At 39.7% G+C, this 21,853-nt stretch overlaps 1 protein-coding gene across 1 annotated transcript in view; it reads left to right on the plus strand.

The window, feature by feature from the left end:
• Positions 1-21,853, plus strand: part of LRRC56 (leucine rich repeat containing 56) — a 57,635-nt gene that overhangs the window by 16,506 nt on the left and 19,276 nt on the right. The window contains exons 4-5 of the mRNA XM_005419503.3: positions 1,493-1,580; positions 8,334-8,394. Coding sequence (XP_005419560.2) covers positions 1,493-1,580; positions 8,334-8,394 — 149 coding nt within the window. The remainder of the gene's footprint in view (positions 1-1,492; positions 1,581-8,333; positions 8,395-21,853) is intronic.

Consider the following 21,853-nt stretch of genomic DNA (forward strand, 5'->3'; position numbering starts at 1 on the left):
CAAAATTAACTGGATATTCTTGTGGGTTTTTTTTTCTTCCCAAAACTCATAAGTAGAGGTCGTCCTACACATTCCCTTCTAATGAATAAGTTCTCCCTTATTTAAAAAAACCTAAAGAATGTTGTAGCTTTTTAATAATGAGAAAATTTGTCTCCTGTATGTGGTGGTTACTGAATGACTTTCTGCCTTCATCTTAAGTAAAGGCCCTAAAGGTTGGTGACAATACTTTCAACCCCTGCTCTTTGTTGCATCATTGAGGAGGAAACTGATGCCAGGGGCCGACCTTTCTTTGAAGTGGACATGTTCAGCCACACATCCTAACTCTTTTGACACAGAAAGGTGAAAATTTATAAATTTCATCACTATGTATAGCATCAACAATTTCAGGCAGTTAGCATGACAAATAAACTTTGCTTCTCGTTTTTCAAGGATTGTTTCAGACTCCTCTATGAACCACTAACCCATGAGGAAGAAAGGATATGGTTCTTCTGGTCTGTTTTGTTGAATTGATGCAACTAGGCTGATGCAAAGGAGGTGGTGGGATATGCACTGTGAATGAGGGAAACTGGGGAGAGAGAAACTGGATCATAGCAGGAAGAAACAGAGGATGAGCACAGTGGTAATGTGAGATTGCTTCAGCTCCTTGTGGAGTTGCAGCCTGGCATCTTAGGATTTCACAGCCTTGCTGTGGTTTTCACTGGTAGTCTTAGAGCTTCCCTCTCTCCTCTGTGTATAGCTTCTGCTTGTTTTGTCCCTCCTGCTTACCTCTGCCATGGCAAAATGTAAATGAATGATACACATGGCATGTGTATCTATCAACACAGACTTTAGGATGTTAAGAAAGATTAGAAAAGAGTCTGCATTCACACACACATCCTTGCTTAATGCAGTGGTTCATCCAATTACTACAATTTTGTAAAAATAATGAAGGATTTGGAAGGCCTCTATTTGCATTGCCTTGCTACTTTCAAAGAAATTAATAATTCTTGTAATTAATGTAGTCTTCTGTCAGAAAAGTGAGCGGCTTGAGCTGAAACCATGTTTCTTTTTTATTGTTTTGGGTTAAAAGGTAAACAGTGTGCTTTGTTGCGTTTTACGACCAGCACCTGTTGAATTACAAGTGATGTTTAAAGTTAGACTTTCTATCTGCTGAGAATTAGTGCAAGACTTGTGCAAATCTTAAAGCATAGACTACTGTTTAAATAAAGCTAGCTGGCATGTAGGTCTGTTGTTGGTTTGCAGCTTGAATGTAACCCTGAGCCTTGACTTTTTAAGCAATGTATAAGTTTTGGGAGACTAGAGTATTTTGGGGCTACAAGGAAGAAAGGTCTTTGAATACTGCATTCATTTCAGTGTGATTGCACATCTAACCATGTTGACCTGAAATATATGTTGACAAAACACTGTTTGAAAATCTTTCTACACCTTTTTGCTGCTCTGACATCTGGTTTATTGCATGAGGGTACACATATATTTCTGCTTATCTTTACAGAAAATTTTGGCAGGGGTAGATGATCTGCAGCAAGTGAAGGCCCTAGAGATGCGAGTAGACACCAGAGAGATCAGCTTGGGGAACTTTGGTAAGAAACACTTTGTTTTCTGCTCGTCATCTTGAATTTTCCTTTATGGTGTCTTGACTGGGGATTCACTAACCAACAGCCAGTGAAAATTACTGTCCTTCTCAAGAGTTCTTGAAACAGGATTTCCTCATACCTCACACTCTTTGATCTCTATCTTCTTGTGTGAGCCTCTGAATAGGACTAGAAACTCTGGCAATGGGATGAGTGACATGACTTCTGTCTAAAGCAAATTAGTTTGGACAAATTTTTCTTGTATGATATGATAGGCCCTAAATGAGCATTTACTCTTGTCTTTAGTGAAACAGGAGCCAAAGGTCAGCTTCTCTCCACTGTGAGGTTTCTCTGTGACCAAGGAATTGCCAGTGCTATCAGGTGGCTTCTGCTTCCAGCAACTTGTCTTTGCACCCAGCCTCACTGAGCTGTGCTGGAAAATGAGCTGGAGGCAGGTCCTGTAGATACATCATTTTGATGAGCCCCAAGCAGCCCTAACACTTGTCATTTGTTTTTATGGCATCATCACTGAACCAGGGAAGTGAGAAGTACCAAAGGAATTCCCTCTGTAGCAGAGTTAATACTGAGAATATAAAGCCTTACTTTTTTTTCCCCAGCACCGGCAATCATTTTCTGTCATGTGGATTCCTACCACACCCAAGTCCATCTTCTTCTACATTGAAGCTGAGTAACTAGTGCAGGGTAATATTTTCTGTGTTGAAAAGGAGCCATGTCCCCTAAACTGTGTGCTGGCACTTTCAGACAAGCAGTTAATTTTTCATATGCAAATGACTAATGTAACAGCTGGCTAGCTTTAATGGGTCTTTTGATGTCTATTTGTCAAGAATGGTTGAGCAAGAACAGTGAAGGGGGCTTTTGTATATATAGTCCCTTTGTATTGGTTATTCTGTTTATTTCATGAATAAGTCTCTTTCTCATAGGCACTTGATAATTTAAGGTAAGTTACATCCATTTCTTTCAGAGATGATAATCTATTCAATCATGTTTCAACTAATCCAGTTGATAAGGAAATCTCATTATGCCATTTCTATTATGCTCAAAAGTGGTGCTCCCATTCCTATGCCATTTTACATTAGCTGTGACAGGCTAGCAAAATGTTTCACCTTCATCACTCTCTTCTTCCCTTTCCATTACTGGAATAAATCCCTTCTCCTACCTGTGGTAAGGCTTTTGCAACCTTTACAGAATACGAAATACAGAACACTATGTCCATGATGCAAATAATTTCCTTCTTGTTTATCTCCCACTGTTCACACCAAGACCTGGTCCTTGAGGGCCATAAAAACCAGCACCTGCAGGTCCCCACTGCTTTTGAGAATAAGAGAACATCAAGACCATTGTGAATTTCCTTCTGTTTTTTTGGGGTTTTTTAAGGTGCATTTCTGAGTTTTCTTCCTGTGAAAATCTCTTTGCAAATGTCAGCAGGTGGCTAGGGCAGAAAGTTTACTTTAGTTTCTTTCCTTTTTTTTCACATGGCAGATGATTTTTAGGCACATGGAGTAGGGCCTAAATGTGTAGGGGTTTTGCAGAGCAGTTTGCACCTCCACTGTGAATGCTGCTGTTGAAGATGCTGGGCTCATTGCTTGCTCCCTGCTGGCTGCCTGCCCCTGGAGCTGTGCTGCTGACCTGCTCTATGGTCACAGGGGTCTGGAGAAATAGCCTGAGGAAAACAGTAGGGTAAGAAGCAGACCAGCTGGAATGACAAGCATTCTAGTGTGACAGGATGTAAAGTTTTCCCCCTATTAGGACAGTCAAGCAATAAGAGTATCCAGAGAGGTTTGGAGACTCCATCCTGGTAGGTTTTCAAGTGGGTGAAGACCTGAGCACCCTGATCTCAGAGACAAACTGGCTCTGAGCAGGATGCTGGGCTTGAGACCTACAACTGTTCCCTCTAGCCTGGACTGCTCTGTAATTTGGTGCTTCTTTTGAATTTCAAACCTGACTAATAAGATTTCTTTATACACATATTAAACCACTTCACCTTGCTCTCACTGTATTCCTTAGTTGTGGAAGGGAGTAAGAGCATCTTTATCATCAGCAAATTTTTTGGATGATCAGTCCACACCCAGTAAACAATATTGTTTTGACTGGTTTTATGTGTAAAGATAAAATAGGCCAGGCAAGGTCTTAAATGGCCAGGTGAAAGTGTTAAAAGCTACAAGACTGCCCATAACTCTGAGTCACCTGGAACCTTGCAGCACTCAAATCCCAAATTTACACCAGTTTTCATTTGAGAAACATTTCAAGGTTCACAGTCTGTGTTACAGACTGTAACACAAACACTCCTCAGGGCCTAAAGATTTCCAGAGTGATTTAAAACTTGTTGCTTGATGTTTTTCTTGAGACCATTCCACTTTGGCATGGGCTACTCTTTAAAGCACCATCCTGTTAACCTTGTCCAGTTTGTCAGGTCTGCCTCTACAAAATGGCATGACATGATAGGGGGGAAGAGTACTTTTCTTAGGGACAAGGCGTGGACTAAAACATGAAAAGACTGATATTGAAATATTCTCATGCGATCAGTTTTAAAATTTAAAAGGAAAGGCTTCATGCCAGAGCTTAAATCTGAAACTTTGCAGGGCTTGGGGTAATTGCTGAATTCTCTAGCTGTTTTCAGTGCACCTTGCTGAGTGATAGATGAAACCCTGAATGCCCTGGCAAGTCTTGTATCCAGCTTTACATATCTTGGGGTTGATTTCTGTGCTCCTCAGCTGCATGTAGACCTCAGTTTATGTTCAGAGGGACTATTTCCTTTTCATTAGCTTATCCCTTCACTTTTGATTGCTGACAAGTATGGAATTGCATTTATGACCAGCTCATAGAAATTCCTGTTGAAAATAATGGTGGGATAGAGTCATTTAAGACACTACATAGTCCTCTTATTCCTAAGTAATTTTAATAGCTCCAAATCAAGTTACCCACAGTGCTGTTCGCTGGCCCTTATTGAATTGTTGCCTGCTGGTGGCCAGACTAAGTTGATTACATGTCTGGAGATTGCCACTTCCCTTGCAGGCATTTGATCAAGGCAAAGCTCTGCCAAGGATTCAGAAGTAGCCATGTGCTATTTCTCATGCAGGGCCATCATCTCTCTTTCCTCTTGGCCTGCTTGTTGGCACTCTGGGTGCAGAGCTGGGACACCTTTGCTGGCAGCCAGCATGGCAGCAGCAGGTGCTTGCATGGCCAGGGAGCAGCACAGAGGCTGGCACGGGTTTTCCTGCCCAGGATGGTCATGGCTTAGCTGGTGCTGACAAACTCACTGAGCAAGGCTTGGACAAGCCCCACAGCAGGGCTTGGGCAGGCTCTCCAGGAGTCACAAGTATGCACTGGGGCAGTGTGCTTATGTTAAACCCTGCACTGATGTGTTTTCTGTGAGATTCCCATCTCAGGGAGCTTGACTGCAGCTGCCTTGGGTGTGCCTGAAAGGGCTGTGCTCTCACCTCCAGTTGTAGTGCCCAGTTCATCCCAGAAATGTGCCAAAAAATGCTTGTGTAGAAATAGCATCAAAGTGATGTATCTTGCTTGATCAAGCACAGCTCAAGTGAACTAAATAGACTCTTTAATTTGCATCTCAGGTTGCTCTTGCTAGAAGAGTACAACCTGTTTTGATATGCCTGTTTTGTGTTGTAGGATCAACAAAGCATGATGGTTGCCTGATGCCAATGCAAGCATTTGTCAGTAATTTCTTTTGTTTGTTTTTCACTAGTTCATGTTCCAAAAGATGCAAGTCAAGCCACAATGATTTTTTGTTAACAATAGAAAAACAAAGATATATGATGCTACTTAAAGAATACTTCATAATGTAAACAGCGTTAGAAGTGTTGTAACTTGTAGAATATCATAAAACCAGCATTTGGGCTGCTTTCTCTTTGCTCCTACTCAGTTTTCTAAATGTCACCAGCTGTACCAAGGCACCTTGGAAAGACATCTACACTGCTGCCCTGCCTGTGAAGTGCAGCACTTCAGGCTTTGTTATTGAGTGTATGTGTCTATCACTTTTATTCACCTAACTTGCACTTTGATTTCTTTCTGCCCTTTCATTTAGTTTTGTTCCACTGGTAGAGTAGAATAGTTTAACACTAGTACATTGTTGGTGGTTAGTAATTTCAGAGCCATGTAACAAAACCAGTCTTTAGTGAAAGGGAATCCTAGACAGATGAGATAACACTGCTCATCATTCTGAATTCTCAGCCTTGTCCTGCAATCATCAGCATTTCTGTGGCCCATTCTTGTTTTTAAAAATCAAAATTACACAAAGGAAGGAATAAGGATAAGGAATCTACTGCTTGTACTTCTAAAATTAATATTATAAATAATTACTATTGTATTTTTGAGTATTTTTATGTTAGTATCATGTGTCCTTGCTCTGAGGAAAGATGCCATGAGGATTAGAATTACAAAAATTAGAAATACACCTTTACATTGGAATAAGTATCTTGTCACCTTCATTTTACAATTTTCTCTTCCTAATTTAAACTTCTGGCCTCTAATCTATTTATAAGTATTTGAGACTCTAAAAACCAGAAAAATCAATGGAACAATGAATTCTTAGCACCAAAGAACAATTACATATTGATATAAAACTTAGAGGAGGGAAAAACCTGCAGACTTGCAGGAATACATCACAGAATATCACTGGCAGAATTTTGCACTACCACACATTGTATACTTCTATTTCAAGCTCATAAACCACACATTAAAGTGTAACACTGTACAACTTCCCAGGGATACATTGCGCCAAATTGCAAAAAAAATCTGAGATGGAAGATCAAGTTACAATAATGAACTAACCAGATGTGAAAATTGTATTATCAGCCTGTCACTCAGCCTCTTTGGATCCTTTAATAGTTGCTTCTTTCCTGAGCCAACCCTAAATGCATTCAGTGAAAAGCTTTTTCTTGAGCAAGTCTCTCCATTTCTCTTGACTCCTCATTCAAATCTTGTGCTTAACACTAGTCCTTAAAACTCCTTTTCTTTGCAGTGCTTTGCATCAGTCTTTGCTTGGTAACCCTTTTACATCTCTGACTGAATCCATGGCACCATTACTCAGTTTGGAGCTGGGACTGGGGAGGCTACTGCATCCCTCTCATTTTTTTCCTTTAACTCTTCAGGGGATGACATTTAATCTCTCCATCCTTGTCATAAAGAGGATAGAAATTTTTTAGAATCTAGATTTTTTTTTTGAGGGAGGGGCGAATTTCTAGGCCATGATTTGTAGCTGAGGGAGTCTTTGCTCAGCAGCTAGTGTGACTGCTGTGAGTAATTAACAGAGATCCTAATATTTCCTCTGCCAGGACTCCAAATTATTTTGTTGCCATATATACATATAAACATATAAAACTTGTTTGACATGAGAAAGCATACCCTGCAGGACAAGGATTGTGTGTTCTAATTTGTTCTTAGTTTTTGTGGGTTGTGGAAAATGCTTGGAAAACAAGGTTAGAAAATTGCACAGTGTGTTTTGAATTTTTTGTATTTTCAAAAGTGCTTGGAAAAGACATGAACTTAAAAACTTGCAGTACATCATGAAGATCAATATGTGCATTATGATCACTCCAAAATAACATGAGATGTAGCTAATGCTTCTATTAAAACATGATTTATTAAAATGTTTTTGACATAAATGCTCTTGTTCTCTTTGGGGAATGAACAACATGACCTCCTTTCTTTGCTTTTGAGATCCCACTCCCCTTTCTTTTTTTTATCCTTTGCAAAGCATTTGACTGGCGTCCTTCTGGACATTGGTAAATCACCCTTGCCAGTGGTTACTCAGAGAACTCATAAAAATATTTGCTGAGAACATATTTTAATGTTTCAGCAATGGTTCAATTTGTCTAAAATTGGGATTACTTCTACATGGTTGCATGTTATACTGGAGGATGCTTACCAGCCTTGAGTAAACTCTGGTGGTATGAATGGGTAAACATTTGCTACTGTCCATAAGAAATGGTGTCTGAGACTTGCGCTTATGTGTAAGTTATTCTGCAACTTGGAGGGATTTGGTATATGATTTTGCTTCAGAAATACCATTAGAGTAAATCTAAAAGGCAAATGTCTCTCAGGGATACAAAAAAAAGCACATTAATTAAATTAATAACAAAAGCATACTGAGGGTTTTATAGGTATGAAACTTGTGCAATTCAGTGGTAAACAGTTGTATCTAGAAAATTAAAAGAAGAAAGCAATGGTTTGCAAAATGTAGCATTTGGAGGACCTGTGAACTATAAAAGATGATGTTGTTACTATGGATCATTATGTGGTTGCTGTTTGATTGAAATTTATATTTTGAAATAGTGTTACTTGGCTGTGTATCCAGTAAGTCCATCACTATTTGCCATTAAATAGGTCATGGGATGCTGTACTCCAAAGTATGCCTTAGCTCTGCAGAATATCACTCAGTTAAAAGTCAATCAGGATGGGGAATCAGACTAAAGAAAACAGTCACACATCAAGCCAGTTTCTTTTCTTGTCTGTCTGACAAGGTGCCATCAGAATTTCCAGTGAGGGGTTCAAAAATTGTAACTGGGTAGCCATGCAGACAATACCTATATGTTTCAAAAATGCAAAGGATGAAATGGTTTCTGAGTGAAATAATAGAATTGATTTTCTTAGAAGTCCAGCACAGGCCTGCCAGAAACAGCTAAGAAATACTTGTAAAATTAGATGCTTCAACTTGTAATTGTCATAATTTTCCTTTACTCTAATCCCAAGTCCACAAAGTGATTCTTTATTTTGTTCCCACAGGTGTGCATCTGCCTAATCTGAGAGAACTGAAGTTGAACAATAGCTTGCTTGTATCTGTGAGGTAAGAAATGAATGATTCTGTGAAGTAAATACAAAGAATAACAGCCCTCAATTTTATTTAAGTGATAAAATCTTCATTTGTGCTGTTTCATTCCTTCCATTTCTCCATGCTGTGATAATGGATTAGGTCATGAATATATGCTCCAGTACCACAGAAGTTTAAGGATGGGACCTAATCTGGAATAAATCAGTGTAGCTGAAATGGTGCCAATGAATTAGCCCTAATTTGCCACCAGGGAAGTTCCTGCTGTGCTGGAGTCCACAGAAATTTGTTGCACATTTGAAAGGAGTTCAAGTTCCCCTCTTATCTATGTCTAGGTGCTTGGATTTCAGTGTTTCAGCCTTTGGGCTTTTACTGTGCACAGTAGCCTGTTCTGTACAGGTCAGACCAGTTCCTCAGCTGATGAAAATCACTTTGGCTTTACTGAAGTCAATGCAGTCAGGTTTATGAGAGCTGCTGTGAAGCCTGCATGTCCCTGGCTTGCTGAGCTCCATGAAAACATCATTTTCTCCCAGACAGTTGGGGGGAGTTGCTTGGTTGGAAAGGTAGAAGTGAAAATCATCACAATGAGGAGGCAGAGCTGTCTTCTCTCTCCTGTGCTGATATCTGTATGATCCTTGCTAATTAATGTAAAGTAGAAAAATACAGTTAATATCAGAAAAGGGCTGTATAAAAGACCTTATTTTAAATAGGACTGCTCTCTGGCTTTGTATGGTTATCTACTAAACTCATAGGGTAAAAAGGAGTGGGTTTGCCAATTCTTTTTAAGAGAGCATGTTCTGTCATAAGAAATGACAGTAAATTCTTCTTGGTCTGTCTAAAGTATCTAATGAACTTCAGTTGCTACACTTTGATTTTATTCACCCTTGTTCTGGTGATGAGATGGAGTATCTGCAGTCTAAATTTTGTTTTCCTTGCCTTCTAATCCATAACATGTAAAAGTGGTGATTCTACCTTGCTGCATTTATTTTAATAGCAACCAACAGTTGTCATAAGCATGAAATTGCTCCATTACTGCAATGGAGGAGTAAGTAGTGGGTGAAAAAATTTAAATTTTGACAATATTAAGAGATATTATATTAAAAAGAAAAAATATAAAAAGTGGGTTTTGGTTTGATCAAAACTCCAAATTCTCTTAAAATGTGTGAATGGAAAACGTTTTGATCAGCTCTGTTGGCACTGAATATAAGAATGCTGTTCAGGAAAGCTAAACTGCATGACTCATGGTTTTAGCAGGATTTTGCACCTCTGTATTCTGAGACTCTAATTTCTGTCATGAAATGTTCTGGCAAACCATTTTCTTTGACCTGACACCCTTGTGGGCCTTGATGCAGGGGATGCTTGGTCTCAAGTTGAGCTTTGATTTGATCTACTCTAATGTAAATATGTTTGGGCTTGGATATCAAGTGTAAGACTGTGATGATTCCCAGGCACTCCAGCCCAGGAGGAGCTACCTGCTGCTCCTTCTGTGTGGCAGTTAAATGCAATTGTCAGGGAAAAGGTAAGGGAGGAAGAAGAATTTTGTTGGCTCTCCCAGACGTGAGCTCAGTGTGTAGTAGCTTTGCTTTATTAATTCCCATCTTTGACAATCCGTCATTGATGAACACAGATCATTTAAGGGCACATCCCATGCAAGCACACCCTCGTACTTGAACTTTATTTTTCAATGTCTGCATCATGTCAATTTAATGCCCATTAGAGCGGCATTGCTGCCACAGCAGCAGTGATGCCTGCTATACCTATTGTAACATGGCTGCTGCCATTTACTCCAAAATACAGAGTCTTATTTCTTAATTAATCTTGTTGATATTTGAATTCTGTCCAAAAAGTGATGATTTTGTTTTATTCAACCAAATCCTTGCAAATGGGGCTATTGAGGATGACAGAAAAAATTGTTCTTCCTTCTTACTGAAAGTAATTCCCACAGATTTTGCCAGCCATAAGGTCAGAATCATTGTGGTTATAATTTGAAAATAGGCAGCAGATAATAGGAAATGTCTTGTAAGGTCCAGCTGGAAGATTGGTTTCATTTACTGAAAAGAAGACAAGGACAGAAAAGCAGGAGAAAAAATAGAGGGTGTTTTGTATATACTTGGGATGCTAAAAGCAGACATTTTCATTCTGTTTTATGTTCTAAGAGCATATTCTGGTGAATCATTATGAAGTAAAGTCTGTCAGTTTGCATGCATGAGTGGGTAATAAGATGGGAGACTTTGTTTTGTCGCTTTATTTTTGTTTCATCTTGTTTTGCAGAGTAGGATTACCTAATTGTTTTGGGATGAAATGAAATTAAAATTTTTTTCTTTTTTTTTTTTTTCGTTTTGAAAATGGAAGAATTGGCTTGGTAGATGCCAAAATGAAGGTTTATCATCCTGACTTTAGTTACTGATTTTTTTTGAGGCATTCACTCCTGTCAATGTCGCATAGGAACTTCAGATGTGAGGATGCTGAGGTGTGCATTGCCATGCGCTGTTCAAAGGAAGTAAAAGGAGTCATGTTCTGGCAGTGAGGAATCAAGGTGTTCTTGTCTTACAGTTTTCTATGGGAGTGCAAGGCTTGCCACTTCAGTGAGTTTGGATATTGGCTTCTCCTGGTAGTTCCTCAAGAAGTTGTGATTCCTTTGATGGGGAATGTGTTTGAGCTGCCTTATAAATTCGTGGTCCTTCCCCAATCCTCCTATCCTCCTAGAGCTTGTGTTACTTTTGAATACTTGAAACTTTGAAATGATATCATTATCAACTATTTAATTTAATCCCAAAGGAAAATATATCCAAGTTTATTTGCAGATAATCGATCTTGGTGGTTGAAAGGGAATTTCTTTCTTGGCTGTTTCTGGATTTTGGTTTTCTACGGGCCGTTTGCTAAAGGGAACATCTCTGGAAAATCCAGTGCACTGTGAAAAGAAAATAGTTCATATTGTTTTAAATTTTCTAAATCTCAATAACTTCATTATATCCTTGTTTGGTGACCTTCACAAATTTGCTAGCAACTGAGAAATTCTAGATTTATGAACTGATAATTGAGGATGAAAAGTCTATTCTGAAGAGTACCTGCTAAAATACGCTGTTTTTGGGGGGTTTTCGGGGGGGGGGTTGTTTGTTTGAGGAATTATTTTTTGTTTGGCTTTTTGTTTGGTTGGTTTTGGGTTTTTGTTTTGGTTCTGTGTTTTGTTTGTGTCTGGGTATTTTGTTTGGTTGGGATTTTTTTGTTGTTTTGGTTTTTTTGTGATGGCCATGGTCCTTATTTTTGAAATGCTTCCAGTAAAAGAACTATATTCCAAGGCCAATGAATACTGCTTCTGCTTTGGCATGTAGCCTGTGCATTTTTTTATCAGATTGCTTTTATTCTCAATTCAGGGATGAATGAAAAGATCTGTTTAAAAATGTTTAGATAAATATCTTTACGAAAGGGCTTTTAAATCAGATAGGGGAATCTTGGGACCTGGTTCCCATAAGTTTCCAGAAGAAGCTGTTTCAGCAGCTGAAGTTCATTTCCTTCCACTCAGCACCACACATTGTAGCCAGCAGGAGAGTGATCTCCTCTCAGAGCTTCTCAAGCAACTGCTTCTAACAGAGAGAGGCTGTCATATTTTAAGTGAGATGAAATGCAGAGACTGCAAAGTGTGGGGACAAAAGTGAGTATGGAGGGTATAGGGAAAGGAAAGCAGGTTTTCTTCATCCAGATTGAGCTAACATTTCATTGCTGCAGTTCTTCAACTGGGCTTGCACTATTGCAGAAGCATCCCCCAGAAGGGGAGGGAAGTAATCCTGGTCTGTTTCAGTTAGTAAAATCCTCAGGAGGTTCAAGGTGCAGAGTACATTCAAAATCAACAATTCTTATGCTTTTATGAGTCTTAGGTTTTTGTCCCAGAGACAAGACTAGCAACACAGGAGTCTCTGTCCTCACATTTTGAAGTGTTTTGAGCCCTCTTGGCTGTGAAAAAAATAACTGTAAATATGAGCCAAGTGATTTGAGTAAAGATTTTGCTGATCATTTTATGACTTTAAGAAACCAGAACCAAACTGATTCTTTCTTAATTCAAGGTAAGGGCTCTAAAGTAATGTTTTAAAGTGTTTTGAGACTTCAATACCTTTAGGTATTTTAACTTAACAATAAACCTCCTTTTTACCCAAGAAAGAGTTTAAGGAAATAAAATATCTTGTGTTTTTGAAGTCACAAGAAGTTTGCATTCAGTAGCATTGCTCACAAGCTGAAAATTAAACATTAGTCCTATTGCTTTGCTGGATCTGGATCAAGTTACAAGTTACACTGTCTTGTATAAGACTGAGCCATGACACTGATCACCCCAAAATTTGATGTACTGTTGATAGTGTGTCTAGGCACCAACTATTTTCTGGATAGTTTTCCCTCAAACAAGAGGAACATGGGGGCATCATTCCCCTAAATTTGCTTTTTTTTCCTTGTCATTTTTACTTATTCCTTTATTCCTTTCCTGTCTGTTTTTTTTTTTTTTTTTTTAACCCTCAGGGTTTTTTCCTCCTTTTTCTTCTGTTTGTCATTTCTAATCTTTGGCAATTAATGGATAACTGTGTTTGTTGTATAGTAACATGTACCGAGGTACGCAGATATCGCATGTAAAAGCAACAGGGTTTGTGCAACAAGGATCAGCATTGCTGTTATGATATTTAAAATCTCCAAATAGTTTCTCAAATCAGTTATTTTGCATTACAGGCGCAAATGTTTGTCAACAGATGATGTATTTGTGTTATAGCAGTTTCTTACTGTGTCTAGCAAGGAATCAGGGTGCTCTTGCTCTAGGTTACTCTTACCCATGCAGTCAGAGAACCACTGCTCTGATTTGGCTGGGGTGAATCCCTTCATGTCCTTGTTTCAGCACCCAGAGCATCACTGTTTACTTTCATATTCACATTTCAGGATGGGGAAAGCATTTAATTTCACATGCAGGCTAGTTTCTGTGGGAAGTGTTCCTGTTAATTCTTTTGTGTAGATGGACTGAAAGTCCTTCAGCAGTTAAAGATGCTGTGAGGTCTATGTTAAGAACATGTTCTTTGAGGACTTTGAATGCTTTCCAGGACCTAGGAAAGCATTTAAATTGAATCTTAATCTCTATATTAATGAGTCCTCTCTGTATTAGTGCCTGCAGATCCCTGGGAGTATTACACACCTGGGCAAAAATGCTGTGACCTCAAGTTTTATTTAGCATTGATGGTTTTAAGGATATTCATATTATTGATAAAAAGTAATGATTTTGGGAGAGAAATACAGCATCTTTTAGTTGAGTGGATTATTTTCAGAAAAGCACAATCAGCCTGTCTGCCTTTGGCCCTAGGGAAATCTGATTGCTTTGACCACTTATCTGTCCTGGGTAGACCTCTGGTTTAATTTCACTAGGTCCGGTGCCCAAAAAAGAAAATATGTCTTTGTGACCTTAGATATCAGGGAATCTGACAGGCTGATTCCCCAGCAAGGGAAGCTGAACTTTTTCTGTACAAATGCACAGATGGAGCTCAGGCTCCATTCTGCAGCAAGCACAGAGGACGCCAAAATAGGTTTTTGGCCCTGCAATGTCTTTCCATGGCTCTCAGCATCAGCACCTCATTTCCTGAGGCCTTCCCCTGTAGGGGGATACAGTATGGGTAAATGAAGGTGGTATAGAATGTAATCTTACCCCCTAAAGAGTTGCTGCTGACCCAATTACTAAAGATTAGGAGCAGGCCTGATGTTAACAGCCCACACGTGTAGCCAATAAGAAGAGTGTTATAAAAGAGTGGACTGGTGGGAACTGGAGTCAGTTGGCTACTGTGAGGATGGGAGGAGTCAGTGCCTAGAGGAGTTGCCTACAAGAAACATCAAGGAGGTACGAAACTCTAGCAATGTGGAACCCTTGCAATATAATGACAATAGAACTCTTGCAGTATAATGACAACATTCCCCAGCTGAAATTCCCCTGCCTTGTGTTTCAGACAGGTACAGGTATACTTGTAAGCAAGGGGATGATGAGGTAGGGCCTGCCCTTGCAGCTCCAGGTTTGAGTCTCCTGGCTGTGGCAGGGTTGGTGAGGAGGGTGCAGAGCATCCCTCTCCTCATAGAGCTGAGAGGATCTGCTCTCCTTGTCATCTGAGCAGTTCCGTGGCAGCAGGTTTCTTCCCCCAGAACACCTCTGTCACGTTTCTATTTTGTGACTGCCATGCCATGCAGGGCACAAAAACCATCAGAGGATCACCACAGACCACAGCAACACTTTGTGCATTGTGAACATGGCTAGTGAAAAAGCAAAGTAAATAACTAATAGTTAATGTGTCCAGGAAGGATGCCAGTAAACTCCTGCAAGGTAAGACAAGCCCATTACATAATTGTGTTCCTTCTTTGCCCACTATCTGAATAGGCACTCCACTTTGAATTTATTTGGTAAAAGGTGACCTTTCCTTTCAGAATGTTTTCTCATGCCTTGCACCTCTCCAGCTGAACCAGGTCGTAAAAAGAAGTACCGCTCAGCCTCTGGGTTAGCTGTTGTTTCTACAGCATCCTGGGTTAGCTGTATATATATGCTGTATTTTCAATCTCAGTTGCTTATTTTATCCTGGGCAGACACAGTCTTCTGCATGAGTTGTGTATAAGGCTTTGCTTAATGGTATCATGATCTTGCTTGTATGCTCTGGATGGATATGATAAATAAAACTGTCAGTAATAAGTACTGCCAGCAAGTAAGTACTTATGTGCCTGGCTATTAGGCAGTTTGCAGCTGCTCTGTTTCAGCTGTCAGCCTCAGGGTTCACATATGAAAATTTACGCCTAAATATTAATTTTTTTAGTGATGAGAAAAAAATTGTTATAATCATGGTGTGCGAAACACCAAAGAACAGGGCTGGGAAGCAACAGTAATTAGCCCACTGGAACTTTAACAGTGGAACTATTAAGGAAGCTTTCCTGTCTGACCATCCAGGAGCCACTCTGGCAGAAACACACCACCCGAGATTTTCACTGCTGGCATTGAGGCCCCTTCACAGTGAGCAGCTCCAGTGACCCCAGGGGTGCCCCTCTTGGCTCCCTGCACACCCCACACTCACACAGTCACACAAGGTTTCCTTACTGGTTCAACCCTGGGTTTCCCACAGCAGAGTCCCAGATGTTTGGATCCTTAGAGGAATTTATTTGTGGCACAATAACACAAAAACAGCTCAAGCTGGGTGCCTCCTTCCTGAGCAGTATCCAGCTGTGAAAAGATTGTCTTTGTGGAAATAAGAAAATAATCAGCATTAGTTTAATGGGTTTGTAGGTTGTTTTGATTCTCTCCTACAAGGGAATTGCTTCTCTGTGGCTTGTTTGATTTTTTTTTTAATTGGAAATAATTATTTTCAGTGGGAAAATACTTTCTTGGAATGCAAGGTAAATCCTGATTTTCAAAAAAGGAAGGAATAAGGTTGCAGGGGAAATTATGCTAATAGTTGTATTTGTCAGTTGTAACTGCCAAATGAGAGGAATAAAAATGAATAAATAGATAGAGTTGCAGTGTACAATCAGTTTCATTATTTAATTTCTATAGAATATTCTCCACGCAGGAGTTGATTTAGTTGTTCTTATTTTTTACAGACACGTTGCTGCACACAAAGGGCCTTGTTGCTATTTTTCCCCTAAAATACATTCACACTTTTTTTTCTCTACCTATGCTCATCATTTGCTGTGTGGCAGAATTTTATCCTCCTATCATGAGAGCTTTAAAAGATGCATCAGATCTCTCAGATGCATCCGCAGCTGGATCAATAGCTGCAAGAAATAAATACTGAACTGCCTTTGTGTTTTAGGCGGTGAAGTTGTGGTTTCATCAGCAGGTGTAGTGTGTGCACATTCTTCACCCTTTGCCATAAGCTGCACTGTGTGTTCTTGTGGGGGTAAGAACCTGAACACAAAGGTCTGATAATGAAACCTGCCACCCACACTTTTGGTAACAGAAATTCTATTAAAGATTATGTGTTTGAAAGACCATTTATGGCATCTCCTGGCTTGAACTTCATCAACCTCACAATCCTCCCACTCCACTTTCTGCTGTTTCATCTCATAGGCAAGAATTTAGAGAGGTTTGGTTTACTCTGCTTAGTGTTGTAGCTACAGTTGCCTCAAGAGCAGGATCAAGATGATCTACATCCAGTTAACACACCTGCACCAGATTTGGGATGTCTACTGCTGTGCTGTGAAGGAAGTGCTGAGGCTCCGCCTTGTAACACCCTCAGTATGGAAATCTGTAAGGTCCTGTCTGTCCCAGTAATCCTGTGATGGGCTTTGAGGTCCCCCAAGCTTCTCTTCTGCATCTTGTTTGCTTGTTGTAAAAGAGCATCTGGAGGCCAGTACAAGCGGAGAAAATCTCACTTGAAGTTGTTGTTTAAGGAAGAAGTCTTGACTCGGGATGTATGGAGACAAGTCTGTCAAGATCTGTAGTGAACATCAGAGGCTTAGAGAGGAAAGAAATTTGGAGGAAATCAACAGCCATTCACAGGTCCAAGTTGTACCTGTATCTGTTTCTTGCAAGCTTCTTTATTTTTTTGTTTTCTCATTAGATGTATGCCCAGATAAAAAAAGAAAGAAAGGAAAAGTTACAAAGAAGAAATCTCCATCAGCCTCAGAAGGAAATCATTAGTGTTATACAAATGTGCCTGATCTAAAGGATCTCAAGAACATGCATTTCCACCATTGTATATTCAGACTGAATCACTTTAAGTTACATTTTCTCTCTAGGTTTTCATATCAATCCACTTCTGCAATATTTCAAGTATTTTTTTACAGTGGAAACACTGTAGTCATTACCATGACAAAAATTGAATAGCTACTCCAAGCTGATCCAATTCTGTAGTTGTGTGTAATCAATTAATCTGGAACTCCAGTTTTTCTGATACACAGAAAAAGATGTTTCAGGGACTTGTGTTTTCTTTTGGTGGTGGTATGTGTCTTAACACCACTGAATCTGTCAGATGATTTGGATCTTTTACAGAATATTCCTTCTGCTTACCCTGAAGCATTAGAAGTTTAAAGTGTTGATTTTGAAGGATGAGATCTGTATTAAAGCAAAGTTGGAATATGTCTGTCTTACTCTGCCAGAGCTCAGACCTGGAACATATTGTGAAACAGGCACACAACATGTGGGAGACTGAAAAGTTATTTATGCAGGAAATTTCAAAGCACTATGGGATTCAATTGTTCAATGTAAGTAACTCATTCTGTAACCACAGTTTCATTATCCTTTATTTTTTTATATGTAAGCTTTCAACAGTGAGAATGAACAATTGCCCAAGCTATAGGAACTGTCAGTATCTCTGGGGTTAAATTGAGGGGCAATGGTTCTGTGGGTGAGAGAGTTTTACTTACTGTGTGTCTCAACTTATTCCTGTTTGAAAATCCATTTGATCTTGTGGAAGATGTAGTGCCCCCATTGGGAGGCAGCCCCGGTGTGTTAGGTTTCTGCAGTTTCGCTGGGGTGCAGCTTTATGCCAAGGGTGGGAGCTGAAGTAGGGTGGAAAAAATGTAGTCAAGGGCAAGTCTTGTTCGACAGGATCACTCTTTGGCAATCTCTGTTCCTCTCAGATTGTGGGAGCTGAGTTAAAGCGACTGTTCTTTCATTGTGAGAATGCTACAGCAGTAACTAAGCTGACAAGCAGTTTTAATGATCAAAAGAAAATTAACACAAAATTACGTTATCCTTCCCACACATGTTGTATATCCGTGTGTTAAGGAATTGCTGTTCCTGACTCCATCAGCGTTGATCAATCCCATTATTCTGCTCTAGGTTTTTTTTGACAGCAACTGAAAATGAGAGCACTTGAAATTAAAGCCGCATTTCATGTGTATTAACTTTAACAGAAGTAAGCATCTCAGTTACCTTAGGCACAAGTATGATGAGTTACAGAAGTGTATGTATCAGCACTCTCACTTCTAAATCTCTCTCTCCTGTTGGTTTCACAAAGCACTTTTTGTTTAAATAAGATATAATCTGACATGGAAAATAAAGCTCTTTCAAGTAATATAGTGCTTGATGTAATATTGCAGTTGCTACAGTGGTTTCAATGAGGCAATGAGAAGCAACAATGACAAGTGAAAAAGTTATAAATCAGGAATAGCCCAGAGATGTATCTCGTTGGGTTTGGTTTTTTCATCTGTTGTCATCTCCTGTATCCAGCTACCATCCTTGCCTGGCAGCAGTGGAGGAGGAGGCAGGGAGAGGTGGGCACTGGTGTTAGTGCAACAAGGATTTCTGTGCAGTGTCTCTGGTTGAAGCACGGCCACAGATGTGTCCATGGCAGTGCTCAAATACTCTTATCAGGACCATCAGAGTGGTCATTGGCTCCTGTCCTGGAAAACAGCCAAAGTGCCTTGGATAGTTTGTGGTTTTGGCTGCTGTAGCCAGGTAGTCTCTTGTCCTTGTTTTCAGGCTTTTGCTTCAGTGAAAGTGCTGGCCAAAAGCACGTGGCTCATTGATAATTGTGCTTTTTCTTAGTAGGCCCACAAAAGCTGTGGCAGGTGTCTCTCCCTTTGGCATAACAAAGATTAAAAGGCAGAGTCACAGGCTGGATGAAATGTGACACCTTGAATGTTCTCCCTGATCTATTCACCCCTGGTGCAGCACCAGGCAGTTGCATTTCCTCCCAGACACCTATTTTGCTGTCAATTAAGTGATTGCAGCAGAGATCCACAGCTAAAAAAAGCAATATATAAGATCTTTGCCTCTTTCCAAACTTGGAACTTAACACATAAGCAGCCAACAAACAAAAGAAACCCCCACAACCCTAGAATAAAATAGTGAAATTTGTTTGTTGGGAGAAATATTGGCAGGGGCATTAGCACTGCAGCCCATTTTGAAAACAGCTTCTTATTCATAGTAAGGTTGCCTCAAAAATTTGGGACAACAGAGACGTGCTACTGCAAAGGCCTTTGGCAACAATAACTTTTTGTTCATTCAGAAATTCTTCATTTGCATGTAAAAGGGAGTTATGAAAACAGAATTTTACAAACACAATTTTTGTTTAAGAGGACATTTGGTAAATGCATGCTTTCTGTTCAGCCTAAAACAAGCTAGCCTTCCTCTGATGTATTTAAGAATTACATAGCGAACACGCTTTTTGCTCAGTTTTTGAAGTCTCCAGCAACATGTCTCAACAGGATTAGGAAGTCTTTCTTTTGAAAATTTGCACAGTTCAGAAGGCAGAATGAGAGCAGATTAGTAGGTACTACATTTCCATGGTATTTCAGCCTGAAAGTGGCCTTCTGGCTGCAAAAGATGACCCTTGTTATTTTGCACCTTGGGCCATGGTTCACTCTGGCCCAAGGAAGTGTAAGATGCTAAAGGCAGCCTGTGTGTCATGGAGGTGTAAGATGTGGGACAGAGGAGAGCCAAGCCAACAGTCCTCAGCCTATTGCTACTTGAATTTTGAAGAGCGAATACAAAGACTGCAAAGACTGCAATGCTGCAAAGCAAGGCAGGTCATCACATTCACATGACATTTGTTCAATTGTAAAAGGACACTGCAGGGACAATAAGGACGTGGCCTCAGCACTGCTTGCAGAGTTGGGGGCTGTGTCGTGGGTTTCATCAAGTATGAGGAACACATGCATACAATCAGTTTTACAATTTTGAATACAGCTATTTGTGAAAACAATGAAACTTTTATGTAAGCTTCCTATTAAAGCATGTGTTACTGATTTAAATAACATTCAGGCTTTAAAAGTTTTTGTTTTAGATGTCAGAATTATCTGTACAACCAAAGCATTGTGTGCTGACATTGGCCATATAGATGTTATCACAGTGCAGCTTGATAAATTCCTCTTGATTTCTGTAGATCAGAGATGGGATTCTTTTATGCCTTTATTTTGTAAGACTGTAGTTTGGTCACTCCTTTACAGTCTAAATTTCTCTATTTACCAGTGCATTCATTTTCAGAGCAATCTTTAAAATAAATAAAACCTGCATCAATGGCTAGTTTAGATGTATTGCTTCTGAAGATTTATTCGTTATCAGTTGCAGGTGTGCTTTGAGATACTTCTTGCAAGTTCCATGGATTCCAGTGCTTTATTTTTAGGTAAATGATTCAAAACTGACTTCAAAAACAAACGACAGGGCTCAAACTGACAAATGTGTTCAGGGTTTTGCTGTTGTGTTTACTGGGTAGCTTGAGCTCAGTGGAGCAATTCAGGATTTATTGTCATGAAACCAAGAATAGGAATTGGCTCTCTAGGTCTGATATTCATCCAGTAAAAATTTGGCTGGATCAAATCAGTCCCTGAAGAACAAGGATGTTGGATTAATGGAAGAACACATTATTTCTCAAACTTGTTATTAGGTGCTGTGAGCCAAACTGTTCATTGCCCCTCTGCTCTCTCCCCAGCCTGGGGGAGTGATGACAAGATGGGAGCATCAGATTTCATGGGAAAAAATACTAAATGGTTGTGCACAAGTGGGGAAGGTATTGCCAAGACCCTCACAGAAGCACTGGGCTGTTTGATGAGTTCCCATCCCTGCTGCAGTTATTTTGAGATAGTTGGAACCCAAGCTTCAAACCCTTTGGTTTATTAATATTATTTCCTCAAAATCAATTATAAATGCAAATTTTGGGGTTAAAAGTGAAACTAGGGGAGTCTGTGTTGATTTCTTGGTGCTTTGGGATACTAAAAACATGATCTGATATTCAGTGTGTGTTTTGCAGGCAAGCTGTGTGTGTAGGAGCACATGTGGAGTAATTACTCAGGAGGACTCTGGTTTGGCAGCTCCAGGGGCTGTAGTCCTCTGTTTATCACAATCAAAGGTTATGATATGTACATCACCACCCCATGCTCCATCTCTCTGCCTCAAACTTGTCTTAAATCAACCATAGCAGGGGTGAGCAGGAAATATAATGGCTTTGGTTATTAATTCTTTGCCTTTCCTGTTAAGTTCCCAGCTTCCACATCACTTGGGACGGGACACTTTTCCACTGGATTGGAATTATTCGTTGTATTAATGGGAGCTATGTTTCTTCTACAGTGTCTTCTCTTTCCTTCTGTAAGCTCTTTGTTATTTGCACATCACTGGAGCACTCCTGTGCTGCATCTTATGACCAACTGCCACCAGCCTTGTACAGAGTCTCATCTTTTTCCTGTCAGCCATCAAACTTTTCAATCCTACTTTCTATTTTTGGAATAGGTGCTGTAATTTTCTGTATGTTTATATCATGACCAATGCAGGAGAATCCTTGTCTCTGACATGTGTCTCATTAATTTCAGCCTTGGTCAATGATTATTTTGGGGGAGTGATTTGTTACACTGCAAGTATAATTATAGTGAATTTTCTCTCTTACTACCCTGATAAATTGGTTTTAAGAGTTTATTACTACATTAAAATAGTCTACCCTAGTAAATCATTATCAGAGTGCAGATTCCCATTAATTCCATTTCAATAAAAGTCAATAGTTGTATCTCCCCAGTTTGGGCTGATCTCACCCTCTGCACTTAACACAAA

The sequence above is a fragment of the Geospiza fortis genome, unplaced genomic scaffold (assembly GCF_000277835.1).
Source record: "Geospiza fortis unplaced genomic scaffold, GeoFor_1.0 scaffold66, whole genome shotgun sequence".
Classification (NCBI taxonomy): Eukaryota; Metazoa; Chordata; class Aves; order Passeriformes; family Thraupidae; genus Geospiza; species Geospiza fortis.